At 39.8% G+C, this 19,423-nt stretch overlaps 1 protein-coding gene across 1 annotated transcript in view; it reads left to right on the top strand.

Moving 5' to 3' along the window:
* Positions 1–710: 710 nt before the first annotated feature.
* Positions 711–19,423, top strand: part of PARD6B (par-6 family cell polarity regulator beta) — a 34,901-nt gene continuing 16,188 nt past the window's right edge. Inside the window, exons 1-2 of the mRNA XM_061631274.1 lie at positions 711–1,168; positions 11,495–11,717. Coding sequence (XP_061487258.1) covers positions 1,097–1,168; positions 11,495–11,717 — 295 coding nt within the window. The 5' untranslated portion in view covers positions 711–1,096. The remainder of the gene's footprint in view (positions 1,169–11,494; positions 11,718–19,423) is intronic.

The raw sequence follows: 19,423 nt of genomic DNA, 5'->3' as shown, positions 1-19,423 counted from the left end.
CAAATCCCTGTATAGCCTTAAGGTTCACTGGGTGACCTTAGGACAAGTCAATAACTCTCAGCCTAATCCTACTTTGCATGGCTGTTGTGAGGCTAAAAAGAACTGTATACTCCTTGTCTTGCGCTCCTTTGATTAAATATGGGATATAAATGGAATAAATAAACACAACACATTCCATATTATGAAACACCCAGCAACTCTTTTAATTAGATGGGGGATGGCATTATTCCTTGTGCTTTGCTAGAAAGAAAGAATTATTCCTTCTGTACAGTGCCCCCCATATCCACAGGTTCCACTTAGTGGTTTCTCTCTCCCCCAATAGGGATTTCACAACAATTAATAAATAATACTGTGGGTTGTTTTACATTATTTGATTGGTTTTCATTATTATTAGATGCCCTCGGGGGTGCTAAAGCACCAGAAAGGCAGTATATAGTTTTTATATAAATAAATATATTAAACATTTCATTCCCCAGCCCTATCCCTCCACCTCAGAGGGTGGCTAAGCGCCCTTCTACTAAAAAACAAAAACCCTAACCGCCAAGCGCGCATGCGTTCCCTCCTTTCTTTTTTCCCTCGACATCCAGCCCAGCAGGTATTCCCCTCTCCTCCCCCGCGCTGCCACTGAGCGCGCAAGCGCATTCATAGGCCACTGCCGCGCCTACAAATAGCAGGTGCTGTTTTTTTTTTGTTCTTCCTCCTCGCGAAGCAACAGGTGCGCATGCGTACTAGGGGATCGCAGGTGCGCCGGGGCTTTCCCTCCCTCTTAGTTCCGCGGGCGCCTTCGTGCGCGCATGCGTTGTCGTGCGTGCCTCTCGCTCCGCTCACTCCTCCTTTCCTTTCCCCCTTGCCGGAGCTGCAGGTGCCAGGAGGAGGCTGCAGGGCGGCCCCTCCTCCCACCCCCTTGGTTTTACGAGGTCGGGCTCACGACGATCGTTTCTCAGACGAAGACGAGAGGCGGAAGGTTAAGGTTGAGGGGGCGTCGGCCGTTGTGCTCTGAGGTGTCCTCTGACCTACTCTCTTCATATCGCTGAGCAGTCCTGGCCGACCGATTGACTAACCGACCGACCAACCAACGGACGGACTCGTCCGCGGCATGAACCGGGTCCAACGCGGAGGCGGTGGAGGAGGAAGCCGCGGCCTCGGTACCATGGAAGTGAAGAGCAAGGTGAGTGTCGTCCTAAAACTAGTCCGTGCCTGGAATGAGGCGATGGGCGACGGGGACGGGTTGGCGTCCCGGGTTTGCGGACAGCTTAGTGAGGAATATTCGGGGGGGAGGGTTTACGTCTTGAGGGACTTCAACTTTTGTGGGAAGAGGCGTACTGGAAGGAGAGTAGGCACCCTTTCAGAGTTTGTATGTTTTCCGGGGAAGCTGCTGCTGCTGCTGGTGGTGGTGGAGAAGGTTACCAACGAATTGGGTAGCCGTACTTAAATAAGATTAACCTGTTTTCAGTAGCAGGTTTATAAGCTTAGAGAAGCGTTTCTGAGCATGTACAGAGGATATTTCTTTCAAGACTGAGTAACCATAGCTAATCTTCCCTCCCCCTGCAAATCGCCACCACACACCTGAAACTAAGTGTGGGAAGGTATTCTGGCTTTGAATAGCGGCCACAGCTAGCAGGCGGTTGTGAAGCCCCAGCAGTTTTTTTCTCTCTTTCTAGATTTTAAACGGAAAGGCATCCTGATATGGGAAACGCATTGCTATGCACATTTTGCTGTCTTGCTTGTGTGGGGGAACGATGGGGGAGCTTGTCCTCACGATTTCTGTTTTTTTGGTGAGGGAACAATCTCAGGGTTCTTTTAAGGGTTTTATTTTTTCTTCTCTGGCCCCAACAGCATGTTAGGTGACATTTATTTCTGATTAGATGTTAGATGGAACATGACCTAAAGTCAAGGTGGTAATTTTGCTTCTAGAATGTGTCATTAGGGTTAAGTGAGTAGTTACAAAAATGCACTGTGAGGAGGCATTTGGATAAGATGACATTGTCCATGAGTTACCTATTAGTGATGTTGAGCTTACAGTTGGGGTGTGCTTACAAAATTTTATCTCTCCCCCATCTTTTCAAACTGTATAGTTGTAAATAGTTCTGTTCCGAGTGCAATTACAGAATTAGGGGGCAATGGTTATTCGTGATTAGCATGAATGAATAATAGGGTGTGATCTTGCGCAGGCATTACCTGATTGTCTTGGCTTGGCTTTACCAGTCACCCCCACCCCTACCCCACAAGTTACAGCACTTTCCCCCCCTTGTGTTAGTAACTTTTGCTTTACCCAATCAAAAGGATCCCATATGGTCTAGGCATTTGTGTTTCTGCTGGTACTCGATAAATGAGGTTATAAAACTCTTGAGGGACTGTTGCCCTGTGTTTGAATGTTGTCTGAGAAAGTGGTCTTGGGCTTGGTTTATGTGAAGTATATGGTGACTGTCAACTATCCTTTTCCCATACATAATTTGAGTGGCGATTTTTCATGTCCATAAAAGTCCTACAGTGTGCAGTACAGTTGTTACCGATGGAGTATTCTGCATGGAAAAAGTGATTTGCTGTAACATCCAAAAGCTGTTATTAGTGACTGCCTAAACACTTGTTTTTGGTGTTAGTGCATTTATAACGTGATTGCAAGTCAGAATAGCATTTTTAAAGTACTTGCTTCCAATTTCTTATGGAGGAGAATGCCATTTTTGAGCAAATGAAACAGCCTTTTGTTTCCTGGAGCCCCTGATTTGTTCAGCCATGTTATTTCAGCTGTAACTTTGGCATTGATCACCAGGGCAGCATGAGGACTTCTCACATTGTACAACTTTCCTGATAGGAACCAAGAGTAGATAATAGAATATAGGTGGAAGCTAAAGAGACCCACACATTGTACTGGCGATAATTTTGGGGAATCATAGGCTGTTTTACACTGTTGGAATGTTCAGAGTACCTCTAATTTGGCTAGTTGTGTTTATACAAAATGCTTACCCTGGGGTGTTTTCAGAAATTCTTTGTCAGTGAACACACCCTGGTGTACTTTGTTATAGATTAAAGTGCTCTTTCATTATTTGTATAGTCATGCACACATTAAATAGGTGAGCTATGCTACTGCATGGCCTCTGAGTAACAGGATATGTCTTACCATAGACTGTGGCTGTAAAGAAATGTTTTATCACTCATTTAGTACTACTTGCTAATTATTAGTGAGCATCCATGTATTGCTCAGGTCTTGTAACTTGCCATTTTTCGTAAACATTTATGGAAAAACTATACTTCTGATGGCTAGTTACGTATGGAGGGCCAGGGTCTCTTGATCATCCTGGAGTGCAGGACACGGAATAATGGGCTGAACTTACAGGAAGCCAGATTTCGGCTGAACATCAGGAAAAACTTCATAACAGAGCAGTACGACAATGGCACAAATTACGGAAGGTGGTATGTTCTCCAGCACTGGAGGCATTCAAGAGGCAGCTGGACAGCCACTTGTTGGGTATGCTTTAAGTTAGATTCCTGCATTCAGCAGGGGGTTAAACTCAATGGCCTTATAGGCCCCTTCCAACTCTATTATTATTCTGTGGCTGTAATTGATATGCTTTATATTAAATGCTGCCCTGGGCTCCTTCTGGGAGAAAGAGCAGGATATAAATCTGATAAATATATAAAAATAAATTAATTAATTAAAATACTTTTAAATGAAAATGGCTGACAAGAAAGAGGAGAGTATCTTTTCTTATTCTTAGGTTGAGACTTGAAAAAATATTGATCATGATTCAATGGTTTAGATTCAATGTAAAATAAACTGTCCTTGCTCATTTTCCCTGTTTTTCTTGATCTCCACTTGGCATTCCTCTCTCTTCACTAAATCACTAGATCCATCCCTACCCCAGTTGGTTCATATTTTCTTAGTGCCATAGTTAGTCCAGTCTTCTTTACTCATATAATAATTCAGTGCTCATCACAAGCCACCTAGAAAATTCTATACCTCATAGCTAAAACCACACCCTTGTATTCCATATGGATGTGCACTACCTGCCATTCTACGTTCTATACTCAGTCACTGATGTGGATGAGAACTATCCGTTTATGCATAATAGCAAATGCCAATCTCTTGAAGTTCTGACATTCTTTAACCGCTTGGATTGTGAATACAGCAGGGTGATTAAGCAGCATTAAGGGTTAACTAATCTGTAGTATGCCTTTAGGTATACAACCTCAAGCAGTCTCTAGTGAAGCATAGTGAAATTAGACAGGGAAATTCCTTATCAAAATAAAGTAAGGAACTTAAAGCAGACAACTGGTGCTCAGTTTTCCATATACATATATTTAATTCTGGGATATTTGAGGACTCTCAAATGTTACCAGCAGTTTTTTCAGCAGTTGATGACTTTAGAAAAGATAATTCTGTATTACGGATTTGAATCAACCAACATTCACAACATAGTATGCATGGGATTCTTCAAGAAAAATAAGTTCTTTGTTTGCAGTCTTAGGTTAATGATACGATATAGAATTGTTTTTATGCTTTTGTTATCAATACAGATCCTTCCATTGCCTTTAATTTGTAAGGCTTGTGATTTCTAATTGTTGATTAGTAGGGGTGTAGAACCTGTGGCCCTCCAGTTGTTGGACTCTTACTCCTGTCAGCCCCAGCTATCATGGCCAGTGGTCAGGAATTATGGGACTGTCATCTGGAGAGCCACAGTTTTCCATCCCTGCGTTAAGGTATTTTCAGACTGTTTAGGTAATAGTGTGACAAGCATTTTTATTTTTATTTAGTGGTTGAGTGTTTCATATTATACCCCTCAAGCATGGAAATGCTTTTGTTGCCCCTTTAGTTAAAAAAAAAAAAAAACATGGCAAGGACCCCTTGTGCAGCAGTGCCTCTTCATGTATTAATGAAGGAGATTTGGGCATCATATCTCTCTGCCCCCCAACATGCCCCAGTTCCCCCCACTTTGCTTGCTGAACATCTTTTGAGAGGGGCCTTGGCTAGTGCACTGAGGAGACTTCCAGTGACATAACTGTCCTGCTGGTGGAGTGGCGCTTATAATGCTTTCTGAGGCTCCTCAGTTGGCTTCTGGCTGAGGTTAGGATTGCTCCCTTAGATAACTTTAAATATTTAAGATAACATTACAATAATGTTTAAAAACATGTAGGGTTGTATTCAACAAAGTCCTGCTCACAGTAATGCCATTGAAATTAATGAACCTAAGTAAGTCATGTTTATTAATTTCATTGAGTCTACTCTAAGTAGGACTAGCATTGACTACTACCCTTAAACAGCATTGGGTTAGTCCCCCACATCTGCTATGTATGCACTTATCCATTACATATTTATTATTTATTATTACATTTATATCCCACATTTCCCCCAAGGAGCTCAAGGTGGCGTACAAACCTTCCCATTTTATCCTCACAACAACCCTGTAAGGTAGGTTAGGCTGCAAGACAGTGAATGGCCCAAGGTCACCTGGTGAGCTTCATGGCCAAGCAGGGATGGCCAAGCAGTCTAACCACTACAGTCAGGATATTGCATTCAGTCAGGCACACATAAGTATAGTGCTAAAGATAAAACTAGTTTTACAATGCCTGGAAAGGCCCTAATCCATCTTCTTAAGTTCTTGCTCCGTGCTTCTCATATTAAAACAAATATGTCATTCCTTGCTCTGGACAGTCAGAATTTCCTTTTCCTTCTTTATTGTGATAATTTCAGTCTGTACTTATTTGGACCTGAGAAGTGTATAGTTAATCGTTTTGAACTATATGTTAATCCTGGAAAACTTCAATAATGTATTTTATTTAAAATATTCATGGCAAGGGCTAAGTTCCCGTAAATTTTACAATTCTGAAGAAGCAGAATGCAAACAGAAAAGACAATGTTACTCTGACATCATAAATCCTTTACTTTTATGAAGGAAGTCAATCTTACAGCACGTGTTTAGTTAACTTTGTGATGCCCAGGTGTGACGAAACAAAATGACTCAATGTAGGCTTAATAGAATATACAGAGAACAGAAATACTTGTGGTTAATTCCTTATGTCTCTAGGCTAATGTGAAGTATTTGTGGATTATTTTAAAACTAACCCCATTTGATGTGTTAACAGTGAATGAATAAAGTGCTAGAGAGCAAGAGGGTAGCATGCTCTATTTTTAAAGGCCAACATAGTTCCAAATAGGCAGCACTTTCTTGCTCTTTGATGTTAGAAATGAAGGCAGAATAGGATATGAGCAAGTACTATAGTTGAAGGTTACATGCTGAACGCCAACAGGTTCATGGGAGTTACTTTATGTTTCCTTGACCATTTCATCAATATGTTGTGCTTCTTTTCCAAAATTGGTCATACAGCTTCAGTCCTACTTGGCAATCTGCAATTTTAACTTTTCTATGGTCTGTGTCAATTAAATTTTAACTTGAATCACCTCTAGTTTCTGTCAAGTGTTTGTGTCCTTTAAAAAGTATATCTTTTAAAATAGCCCACTTAAGTAAAGATAATACTTTGTTCTCAACCTCCTAGTTGCTTCTTTGTATTATTTAACTTTTAGTCACTCATCATAGAATAGTAGAACTGGAAGGGGTCTATAAGGCCATTGGGTCCAACCCCCTGCTCAGTGCAGGAATCCAAGTTAAAGCATACCCAACAAATGGCTGTCCAGCTGCCTCTTTTGTTGTTGTTATATGCCTTCAAGTCGATTACGACTTATGGCGACCCTATGAATCAGCGACCTACAATAGCATCTGTTATAAACCACCCTGTTCAGATCTTGTGAGTTCAGGTCTGTGGCTTCCTTTATGGAATCAATCCATCGCTAGTTAGATCTTCCTCCTTTTCTACTCCCTTCTGTTTTTCCCAGCATTATTGTCTTTTCTAGTGAATCATGTCTTCTCATGATGTGTCCAATGTATATATAGTAACCTCAGTTTCATCATTTTAGCTTCTAATGATAGTTCTGGTTTAATTTGTTCTAACACCCAATTATTTGTCTTTTTCACAGTCCATGGTATGAGCAAAGCTCTCCTCCAACGCCACACTTCAAGAGTTGATTTTTCTCTTACCCTCTTTTTTCACTGTCCAACTTTCACATCCATACATAGAAATTGGGAATACCATGGTCTGAATGATCCTGACTTTAGTGTTCAGTGATACATGTTTGCATTTGAGGACCTTTTCTAGTTCTCTCATAGCTGCTCTCCCCAGTCCTAGCCTTCTTCTGATTTCTTGACTATTGTCTCCATTTTGGTTAATGACTGTGCCAACGTATTGATAATCCTTGACAAGTTCAATGTCCTCATTGTCAACTTTAAAGTTACATACATCTTCTGTTGTCATTACTTTAGTCTTCTTGACATTCAGCTGTAGTCCTGCTTTTGTGCTTTCTTCTTTAACTTTCATCAGCATTCGTTTCAAATCATTACTGGTTTCTGCTGGTGGTATGGTATCATCTGCATATCTTAAATTATTGATACTTCTCCCTCCAATTTTCATACCTCCTTCATCTTGGTCCAATCCTGCTTTCCGTATGGTATGTTCTGCATATAGATTAAACAAATAAGGTGATAAAATACATCCCTGTCCCACACCCTTTCCAATGGGGAACCAATCGATTTCTCCATATTCTGTCACAGTAGCCTCTTGTCCAGAGTATAGGATGCACATCAAGACAATTAGATGTTGTGGCACCCCATTTCTTTTAAAGCATTCCATAATTTTTTACAGTCAAAGGCTTTGCTGTAATCTCTAAAACACAGGGTGATTTCCTTCTGAAATTCCTTGCTCCGTTCCATTATCCGACATATGTGTGCAATATGATCTCTGGTACTTCTTCCTTTTCTAAATCCAGCTTTGAAATCTGGCACTTCTCGCTCCATATATGGTAAGAACCTTTGTTGTAGAATCTTGAGCATTACTTTACTTGCATGGGATATTGAGGCAAAGTTTTATAATTCCCTGGGATTCCCTGGGATCCCCTTTCTTTGGAATTGGGATGTATATGGAACACTTCCAGTCTGTGGGCCATTGTTTTATTTTCCATATTTGTTGACAAATGTTTGACAAAATTTGGACAGATTCCGTCTCAGTAGCTTGTAGCAACTCTATTGGTATGCCATCTGTTCTTGGTGATTAGTTTCTTCCAAGTGTTTTAAGAGCAGCTTTCACCTCACATTCTAAAGTTTCTGGTTCTTCATCATACGGTTCCTCCGTGAATGAATCTGTCATCCTTGCATCTCTTTTATAGAATTCCTTAGTGTATTGCTTCCATCTTTTATTTCATCTCGGTCAGTCATTGTGTTCCCCTGTTGATTATTCAACATCTTTACTCTTGGTTTGAATTTCCCTTTAATTTCTCTATTCTTTTGGAATAGGGATCTTGTTCTACCTTTTTTGTTGTCCTCTTCTTTCTATACAATAACTATTATAATAGTTCTTTGTCCCTATGTACTAGTCGCTGTATAGTTGCATTTAGGGTTCTAACTGTGTTTCTATCTCCTTTTGCTTTTCTTCTTTTTTCAACCATTTTAAGAGTTTTTTCAGTCATCCATTGAGATCCTCTTTTTTTAACTAAGGTATTGTCTTTTTGCATTCTTCCCTGATTATGTCTCTGACTTCACTCCATAGTTCTTCTGGTTCTCTGTCAGCTCTTGAACACCTCCAGTGTTGGAGAGCCCACCTCTTCCATTGCTTCCATTGTTGTATTACTACAAAGTAATACTACAATACTAAAAAATACTACAAAAAAGTCTCTAGTTGACTTTAAAAAAGATTAAGAGACAAAAGCACAACATAAAACCAAGAAACAGTTCATTTCAGTAACCCATAAACAAACCCAGCAGAAAAAAACAACAAAACCTAAACAGACACGAGAAAAATGTAGCAGAAAACACCACAAAAAAATCAGTAGCAAGATATTCCATCAAGTAATCTACTGTAATGTTTTGTGTTTTTATTGTGTATTTTATTATGTATGTATGCTTTTTTATTGTAGCCGCCCTGAGTGCCCTATTGTAGGGTAGAAGGGCGGGATAGAAATATTTTAAATAAATAAATAAGCAATTGGCCAGCTTGACATAAGCTGTCAAATACCTGGGAGAAGAAAGAGGTCTTAAACTGGAATCTAAAATATGTTAATGAAAGTGCCAGGCAGCCATCATTGGGGAGAGTGTGCCACAAATGCAAAGCCACAACCGAAAAGGCCCTCTCACTTGTTGTAACCCTCTGAACGTCACCCAGGAGGGGGGCTTCAGATGAAGACTGAATGTTCCAAATAGATTCACATCAGGAAGGGAGCTCCAAAAGATGTTGGAAATATCAATTGCATTACATTCTGTTTCAGTGTTAGTCTGTGTTTCAACTAAATAGTTGAGAAGGGACTTGAGCACACATTTGTAGATATTTTAAGATGCATCAGTTTTTGCACAGTAGCATTTATTAAAAAAAATCGAGCACAGGCCAGCCTTAGCTTTGTCAACATATTTTAATTCCATGTTTGCTTGAATTTTAAAAAAGCTTCTGGCTTAATTCGTAGGATGCATGCATGTAGGTCTTTTTGTATCACTAATGCCATTCTTGCTCCTTTTGATCATTGATAACTTCCATCTGTTTATCTTTTTGTATCTCTATGTTTTCCTTTCTTTGACTATTTGGGTTTTAAAGGCTGAATGATACTAACACATTGCCTTACTTTTAAACTTGGGTGGACTTTGCCTATGGAATTAAACCCAGCTGCTCCCAGTTATTGCTTCTGCACAGAAAGAATGAGGTGTGTAGAAAAATCAATGCATTTTACTGAGTGTTCACAACTAAAATATTTAGGCAAGGAAGCAACTAAGCAGGCTGTCTTATATTTGCAGTCACCTCTCCCCTATAAGTGCTTAGGATACACAAATAAGTAAACGGAATAGCTTGAATGTCTGTTTCATTGCTGAAGTACCTTCTTGGGATGAGGTGTGTCAAATGTACAGCCTAGTCTCAGGCTTTATGTGTGGTGCTATCACCATCACTACGCTCTGTTTAATAATTTGTGAATTGTTCAGAGCTAGAAAACTGCCAAAGAAAGATGAAAGGTATCCCTTTGGCATTTTCTTTCTATTAACAGCATGGATTTTAAGGTATGTAATGGAGCATTTTGCGGTAGAACTGAGTATGGAAATTGCAGTTGCAGTGGAACTAGGAAGGAGTGGTGGTTGTGCCTTGTAAATTTTTGTGTGTTTATTTTAATGGCAGGAATGTTTTTGCTGGTGAGAATGGAAAGAGGAGGTCTTTTGAAGTAGATAGGATTTGGAAAAGCATGCAATAGCATATGGTAAGGGAGCTTCAACAGTGGATCGTTGGCATCTGCAGAAGGGTGGGCAGGTGGTGATACTGATTAGGAGGCATAGGCTATGTTAATGTGATGAGTGTCATGCACTCTCAGTGTTGTTAGACATGAGTTATATCTACATGTTCCAAGGCCATGGCTGCAATTATGGGCTATACTGGGATCTATTTATTTTATATTTTTCATTTTTATAATGAGAACAACTTTACAAATAAAATAAGCAATTCTCACAGCTAACAGTATTTTGTTTGTCTTCAATTGCAGGTTGTGTATGGAGCAATTACTTGGATATGTATTACTGGGCTCCTGCTGGGAGGAAGGGTGGGATATAAACCAAATAATAAATAAATAAATATGTTTTCAATAGTTGTCTTTTTGTGATGGATGTTAGCCCTCGGAAGATTGGATTGTTTCCTTTTCATGGCATGAAATGAAATTTGTGTTGGGTGGCATGTAGGGTTCTTTGAGGCAATTCTTGTTTTCCCATGGGTTGATGGTTAGCTTTCCATGCATAGGGAGAAAACTTGCACTTGGTGGCTATCTTTGGCAGTGTCTTATATATGTACCTGTGTGCATGTTCCCCACAGTCTCCTCTTTGATGGCTGTCTGGAGAGGGGGAAAGCGCACACTCTTAGATACTCCCAGAACACAGCAAAGCAAATTCATATGCAAAATACTTCTCAATTCATGTTACATTTTTAGAATTTGTATCTGAAATGGAACTTTATTACATTCATATCCCAGCATTCATCCAAAGAGGTCAGATGGCATCCACTTATTTTATCCTCACAAGAACTTATTGGGTGGCTTCTTAAATGAATGAGGACTCTAACCTCAGTTTCCCGAGTCCTTTTTCAGCCTTATTCACTATACCACATTACAAGGACCGTGAGATCTTCAGACTATTGAGTCATAGATGGTGGGTGTTTGTCCTTCCACCCTTGCAGTATTAGCCTCTTTGTTTTTAAATTGTTTTTTTTAAGTGTTTTTAAATTTGTATATTTGTTTTTAATATTTTTAATTGTTGTAAACTGCCCAGAGAGCTTTGGCTATGGGGCGGTATACAAATGTAATAAATAATAATAATAATAACCTGGCATCAAATTGTGTATGTGTGTGTGTCTGTGTCTATGTATGAGGAATTTGTTATGTGAAAACTTCCTATTATCAGCTTCGTCATTAAATTCATCTTATTTTTTGTAGTTTGGTGCAGAATTCCGAAGATTTTCTTTGGAAAGGTCCAAGCCTGGTAAATTTGAAGAATTCTATGGATTACTGCAGCATGTTCACAAAATACCCAGTGTTGATGTCTTAGTTGGATATATAGACATTCATGGAGATCTCTTGCCTATCAACAATGATGACAATTATCACAAAGCAGTTTCTACAGCTAATCCTTTGCTTAGAATTTTTATTCAAAGAAAAGGTAAGCATGTGTTTAGTCATATAGCCTTTAATAACCTACATTTCTTAATGTTTTTTTTCCTGATCATTGCTAGAACTGCAGTTAATACTGGCTTGAGAAGAGGTACATCATAACATGTATTCGCACTGGTGAATTGTTTTGGTACCTCTTTATTGTGGAAGAATATTGCAGTTATGTAGTGTACAGTGGGATTCCATCCTGTTTTATTTCCTTTGCTGTGCCTAGTGAAGAATTGGGAGGAGGGGTAGAAGAGGAACATCATTTAGAGATGGTAGCTAAATCTGCCCATGTGTCTGGCTGCATGTACTTATTCCTCTATCACTTTTTTAAAAAAAACTAAACTTCATTACACCCAAGATCATGCATTTTAACTTTGCTGAGAATCTTGTTGCCTAGTTTATCATGGAGATAAATGGAATCTGTTAGTGTTGAAATAGAGATGCTTTAATAAAATCACCAGCAGTGCTTACCCAAAAAAAGCATGTCACTGATAAACTAGGAAATGTAGATTTACTCTGAAGTCTTCACAAAATTTTAGCACCTTCTACTAGCTACCACTCACTAGAAAAGACAAATGATGCTGGGAAAAACAGAAGGGAGTAGAAAAAGAGGAATGCCAAATAAGAGATGGATTGATTCCATAAAGGAAGCCACAGACCTGAACTTACAAGATCTGAACAGGGTGGTTCACGACAGATGCTCTTGGAGCTCACTGATTCAAAGGGTCGCCATAAGTCGTAGTCAACTTGAAAGCATATAACAACAAACAACAACTAGCTACCACTCATTGTTCCTTAAAACTAATAGAGATCTAATTTCTCCATCCTTGTGTTCTCACCTTCAGAAAAAAAGTTTCATGGTTTGTTAAAGTCAAAGCTTCCTGTGTTTATCAAATTAGGAAATTGCAATTTTAAGCGTTTACAAACCAAGATTGATACAGGATGGTTGAAGGAAGACAAAATGTTCATTTTTGGTCTGGAAGAGCATAATTTATTGGACTGAAATCTTACATCTGAACTGAGCCACTGTTTGTCCACTTTATTATCCTGGAAGTCTTTGCTCTGACAGGCAGGAGATATGCTACCCAAAATATGAGGAGGGTAACTGGGCATATTTGGAGGATTTGCAAGCAATTGGCAGTGGGAGGAATCCACCCCTCCAACCACAACTACATAGCAGCACAATATTGCTTTGTCTTATACTAGAGGCAGCCGTGCATAACAGGCCTAGAAACAAATCAGTGAAGAAATATGTGGACATACAGAGTTAAGCATCAGCCAGCACAACTGCTTTCTGGAAACACAGTGAGTGACAATGTAGGACTTGTGGGATCCGAAACAAAGGCAAGGATATAGAGGGAGGGAGGAAAGAAGCAAGCAAGAAAGCACCAAGGAAAATAAAGATGGTGCAAAGCCAGATGGTGGCAGACCAGTAAATAACATAGTGTCACTAGCAAACAAGTTCCATAATTCGGGTGCTGCCATGTGAAGGCCTTATTACCAGTGACCACCCACCTAGAAACATAGGAAGAAGCTCCCTTGAACTGAGTCAGACTTAACGGTCAATCTAGCTCAGCATTGTCTACACTGACTGGCAGTGGCTCTCCAGGTTTTCAGACAGGGAGTCATTCCCAGCTTGATGCTGGGGATTAAACCTGGGAGCAAGGCAGATGCTCTACCACTGAGCTACAAAGGCAGGAGCACACGGGAAGGAGCCTTGAAGGGAGCACAGGATTCTTCTGACTTATTTTAGGGCAATTTCCCCTTCTCACTACAGCCTTGGACAGCACAGCCCACAGTATTAAGTAGGTCTCCCTGACCCTTTGGAGAGACTTTTCAGGTGACATAAGGGGGCTACAGGGAGGGGGAGATCTGTTGCACTTGCTTGCCTTCTGCTAGCTCGTTGTTTAACACTACTCATATAATAATACAAGCAAATTAAAACACTGATGCACTCTTGAAAGCCAGAATAGACTGCAGTAACCTTGTTCAGTGTACACATGGTGGCAGGTTCACTTGGCTGCTATGAAATACCCATTGGATATCATGATGGGAATACCCAAAGAGTGAATGGTGACTGTACATAGAATATCATGCCCAGGCACTAAACAATGAATAAAAATTCCATGACCTGTCTTTGTGAATAGCCAGGACCTTAAGTCATTGTATTATACCCTGAAATCCAATAGCTTAAAAACACCCAGACAGTGTCATTCCTGGGTTTTCCAGGATCACAAAGGCTCTATTCTGGTTTTGAGAGAAGACAGCAGTATGGCATTACCACACTGTCCCTCATACTGTTGCAGATCGTACTTTCTGTATTTGGGGGAGCATAGTCCTTTTCAATTGTTTTATATAACATATTTTAAGGCATTCTATTTAAAAGGTCATATTCCAACAATAGCACAAAATGGTATTTCTTCTGCTATAGGCTTGCTTCGTTTTCAGCTGTCTTTTTTCTGCTCCCTTATATTTTGTAGTATTTATTAAAAAAGACAGACACTGGGATAGAAGTAGATGGACTGATAAGGTCAGGTTCAGCAGTTTTGCTTAAGCTCTTTAAAACTAAAACAATCTAAAACCAATAAAACAGTATAAAAACACAAAATCACATACAAAAATTAAACAATTTCATAGGACTCAAACACATAAAGCCAGGGTTCAGTCTTAAGGGTTAGCTAATGATACATTCATATTTTCCATACATTATCTTAAGATACAGTTTTATAGATTACCCAATTTCCCTTAATCATATCAATTACTAATAAACAAAGCAGGAACAGCCACTGCATTTCTTCCTATGGTTCCAGAGAGAGAGTGGAGTTTTCTCTCACCTTTAGGGTGTGTGTGGGGGTGGAGGTGTATATTCCTAAATATGATAACAGGCCCCTTGTAGTGTATCAATTTAGTAGCTTAAATTGCAGTGTTTGTCATTACTAAAATGCTAGTGTATTTCTTTGGCTTAACACATGGCAAAAGTTTGTATTTAGTTCATTGCCTGTGGGATACTTTGTAAAGGGGTTTATAATAAATCTGAATCCAGTTTTTCAAACCTTTGGAACAGAAAACAGTTTCAATCCTGTTCATAATTATTTTTTGTTCATTACATACTCGACTGTCTTATGCAGTAGACTATGGATGAGTGAGAGACTTGCCATAGGGATATGGCTAATTTGGAATGCTGTTGTGATACTATATCTAGTATTTATTGTATATAGATAATTGGAGAAAATGTAGACTAGAGTCCATACTAGCGTAATTGAATTATTTAGTTACACTGGAATATTATGGAGAAGGTTAAATAGATATTGCATAGTTTTGGAACAGGTAAAAAGGAATTTAGTGGCCAGGCTTCTGTAGATTAAATTTAATCTAGATGTATGGAATTGGTCATTCTGCAGGAGAAATCTGACCTCCATGATTGTTTCAGAAATACTTTGGGTTGTATTCAATTAAGTTCTACTTAGAGTAGACCCATAGAAATTAATGAACCTATGTTAGCTATGTCTAACTTCAGTTGGTCTACTCTGGGTAGAACTAGCATTGAATACCACTTTCTTTTTTTAATATCCACGCAGTTGTCATGCCCTTTAGAGCAATGCAAGAAAAAAAATGCTTGCCAAGCTCATAAGATTGAAATAACTAGCTAGTACAGTTTCCTTGCTAAGAAACATCCTGCCTTTAATGTTTTCAAAAAGGAGTCTAAAAATCTCCATCAAAACTAGCTTCTGCAAACTTATATAGCCTTCTTCTTTTCTAGTTTCAATAAGCAGCATTATCCAGGCAGACTCAGGATGTTTTTGGCAGACACATCTGGAAGACAAGGTGCATATTACTAAGCATAATAGATCATTTTCAGGTGGTGGATGGGGTGGAGAGAGATAATATTGGGAAGGGACAGAAGTGTAGTGCTTAGAACATGTGTCTTAAGAAAAAAGTGCTGTATCTTAAAAATTTATTATACAAGTAGTAGAACTAGAAGTTAGTTCACTACAAAACAAGCACAAAATCCATGAGGTTCTCAAATCCTGTATATGCTATCACTAGCTGGCTAGCTGTGTGTTGTAATCAGTTATGCAGAACATTAAGCAATATACTTTAACAAGTTCAAATAGTATTTGTGTGTTCACAGCAAAAGCTAGTAACCACCACGCATTAAATAATAGTTCACAGTGTAAGTGATTGTATACATAACCATTTTCATCTATAAAGTTCCAAGGGCAATCTTTCTTTGAATAGGTATGACAGGTATACTCTGTGCTTTCAGAAGAGCTAAGTAACTGGCAACTGAGCATAGACAACAGAGCACAGTTCTATGCTTGATAAAGGCTCTTGTGTGGGTTAGGTCACTAGAGTTGTTTCAATAAAATCTTTCCCTAATGTCCCATTCTTTGCGTCCAGCTTGGAAACATGCTGATTTGGTTTCACATCAGTGAGCATACTTACTAAAAGCAGTTCACCTTTGTGCTATATAGGCATTTACCTTATTTATGGTAACAATTTTCTGGTTTCTTGCCAAAAGGTTTTCATTGCTGTAAACTGATTGGTTGATGTCAGAACAATTGTCCCTCTGTACTGAAGGATATTGCTTAAAAGAATTTATTCAAGGGTTATTGAGAGGCTGAATAGTCATGCTGCCTGACTGAGTTTACAAAGATCAGGTTTATGATCAGGCTCTACTCTTTCCCATTTTTTGTTTATACTTGTGGCACAATCTCAAAACTAGTGTTATAGTAAGGAGTATGTGGCAACTAACTCCTGTCCAAAGGAAGTTACAGTGCTATGCCTAACATAGCAATTTTATTGCAAGCTCTGCTAAATCTTTATTTAGAAGTGTCATAGTACATCAGTGACTCCATTCACACATTACAGTGAGTCATGGTCTGCAACAAAATATGGCTTATACCTTGAATGAGCAGCAGACTGATACATGCTGATCAAATTGTGTCCACCCCACTCTTCCCTTTGCTGAGCCAAGAGAAAACAAACCATGAATCATAAGCCAAGCACAGACATCTGCTTCTGCTCATTGTTTGGAGAGAAGCAAACTATGAGCACTAGCTTGCGTTAACACTAAGCCATCACCCTCATTTGCTTCCTCCCAGTTCAGTACAGGGGAGGAGTGGGGTAGACATGATGCAGCATGCATCAGGACCCAGCTTATTAATGAGAAACCACAGTTTGTTTCAGGCTATGGATTACCATGATGTGCAAACCAGGTCAATGATTTTGCAAAGGTAGAACTGGACAAACAGGGAACATTGATTTGAAACGATGTTCTTGTAACACAGAAATGACCTGAGATAAAGTGAGAATACAATCTGCTATAATGGGTTTCACCAAAGATTGTGAGAAGTTCTGTAAGAGTAATGTTGGTCAGCTATGAACAAAATATACTAGCTGAGCAACATTTACTCTTGCAGAACTTCTCACAATCTTTGGTAAAACCCATTATAGCAGGTTGTGTTCTCAAGGCTATCTACTCTGTTTATACTTATAATACCCTTCCTTCAGCTGTGTAGTCCTTGCATTGCTGTAGTTTAGAAACATGGAATATACACACAGATGCCACATGATGGGTATCTTGGTCTCTGTTTTTAATGCTGCACAGCATTTTAAAAACTGTTTCCTGACAAGTGCATTATCCTAGCAAAATGAAACACCACATCTGTATTTTTGAGAATATGAGAATCTCTCTCAATGTATAAATAAATTGCTCTTCCTTAATTCTTAATCTAAAAGCTGAGTAAAATTAAGAATTAAAACACAAGAACCTTTGATTTATTCAACTTGACTTTTTAGTTATCTTGCTCTTAAAGGGAAAACTGCTACTCATAAAGGCAAACAGTGAGTGAACTTTCAGCTTGGGCTGAAGTTGAACACTGGGAAATTGTGTTTATAGCAGCAGATTTAACTTTAACCAGGGTTAAAAATTCTCTTATTAGTGCTATCTTGGAATAGCTTTTATAAGTGTGTATTTCATTCAGTAGCTGCTTTTCATGTACTTCTACTATTCATTCCTCAAGATAATATGTAGCAAGAGATTTGTGGATTAAATATCAAAATGCTGAGATAAAATATTCAGTTAATTTTTGGCTTTAATATGGGTTCACAACTCATTTCCAATTAAATTGGGAGAATGATAGAAGTGTAAGCATTTAAATTTCAGACTACAATTTTTTTGCTCTGGCTTGCCAACTGTTGTGACCCAGCTGAGAGAAGAGTTAGATCAGGGAGGGGAGTCAGATGAGGATGAGGGTCCTTGGGAAGCTGAAGAAGGGAAGACGAGCGGGGAGGGTTCTGGCAGCCCCCAAACTCCCCTGCCCAGCACTTACACCGAGGAAGCTCCTGCCCCACCTATGAGTCCAACACCCAAGCAGTTGGGAGGTGACTCTCCACCCACGCTATCTACTGCCGTGCAGGAATTCCCACCAGGCACTTCAAACGCTTCCCAGCCAATCAGCATCCTGCTTCCAGAGACTGTGCCATCACCTAGCGAAGCCCCGCTGTCAGATGGGTCATCTAAGACTCACCCCCCCTTGCCCCATACAAGGAGGTGCAACAAGAGAGTCTTTCAGAGGGTGGAACTCAGGCGGAGCTGCCGTTTACGAGTCAAAACCTTCCCTACTTAAGCCAGTGTCTCCCAAGGCACAAGTGCTGAGACACTCTCCTCAAACGCTGCAGAGACTACTTAGCCAGGCTAGTTAGGGAAAGTAGTGAGTCAAGAGTAGACAGGTATACGAAGTGCACTGCTATGTAACTATAACACTAATAAAAAGAGAAAAAGACATCACCTCGCAATAGTCTGAATCCATCACCTTTGGGCAGGACACCCGCCAGCCTTAATCAGTTCCTGTCCTTCCTGCTCAACTATTGAGAGAGCTGTACTTGGAAATCCTTTCTTGTAGAGGAACATAAGAAGAGCCTGCTGGATCAGGCCAGTGGCCCATCTAGTCCAGCATCCTGTTCTCACAGTGGCCAACCAGGTGCCTGGGGGAAGCCCGCAACACTCTCCCCTCCTGAGGCTTCCGGCAACTGGTTTTCAGAAGCATGCTGCCTCTGACTAGGGTGGCAGAGCACAGCCATCATGGCTAGTAGCCATTGATAGCCCTGTCCTCCATGAATTTGTCTAATCTTCTTTTAAAGCCATCCAAGCTGGTGGCCATTACTGCATCTTGTGGGAGCAAATTCCATAGTTTAACTATGCGCTGAGTAAAGAAGTACTTCCTTTTGTCTGTCCTGAATCTTCCAACATTCAGCTTCTTTGAATGTCCACAAGTTCTAGTATTATGAGAGAGGGAGAAGAACTTTTCTCTATCCACTTTCTCAATGCCATGCATAATTTTATACACTTCTATCATATCTCCTCTGACCCGCCTTTTCTCTAAACTAAAAAGCCCCAAATGCTGCAACCTTTCCTCGTAAGGGAGTCGCTCCATCCCCTTGATCATTCTGGTTGCCCTCTTCTGAACCTTTTCCAACTCTATAATATCCTTTTTGAGATGAGGCGACCAGAACTGTACACAGTATTCCAAATGCGGCCGCACCATAGATTTATACAACGGCATTATGATATCGGCTGTTTTATTTTCAATACCTTTCCTAATTATTGCTAGCATGGAATTTGCCTTTTTCACAGCTGCTGCACACTGGGTCGACATTTTCATCGTGCTGTCCACTACAACCCCGAGGTCTCTCTCCTGGTCG

The sequence above is a fragment of the Rhineura floridana genome, chromosome 6 (assembly GCF_030035675.1).
Source record: "Rhineura floridana isolate rRhiFlo1 chromosome 6, rRhiFlo1.hap2, whole genome shotgun sequence".
Lineage (NCBI taxonomy): Eukaryota > Metazoa > Chordata > Lepidosauria > Squamata > Rhineuridae > Rhineura > Rhineura floridana.
This window is presented reverse-complemented; position numbering and strand designations above follow the sequence as displayed.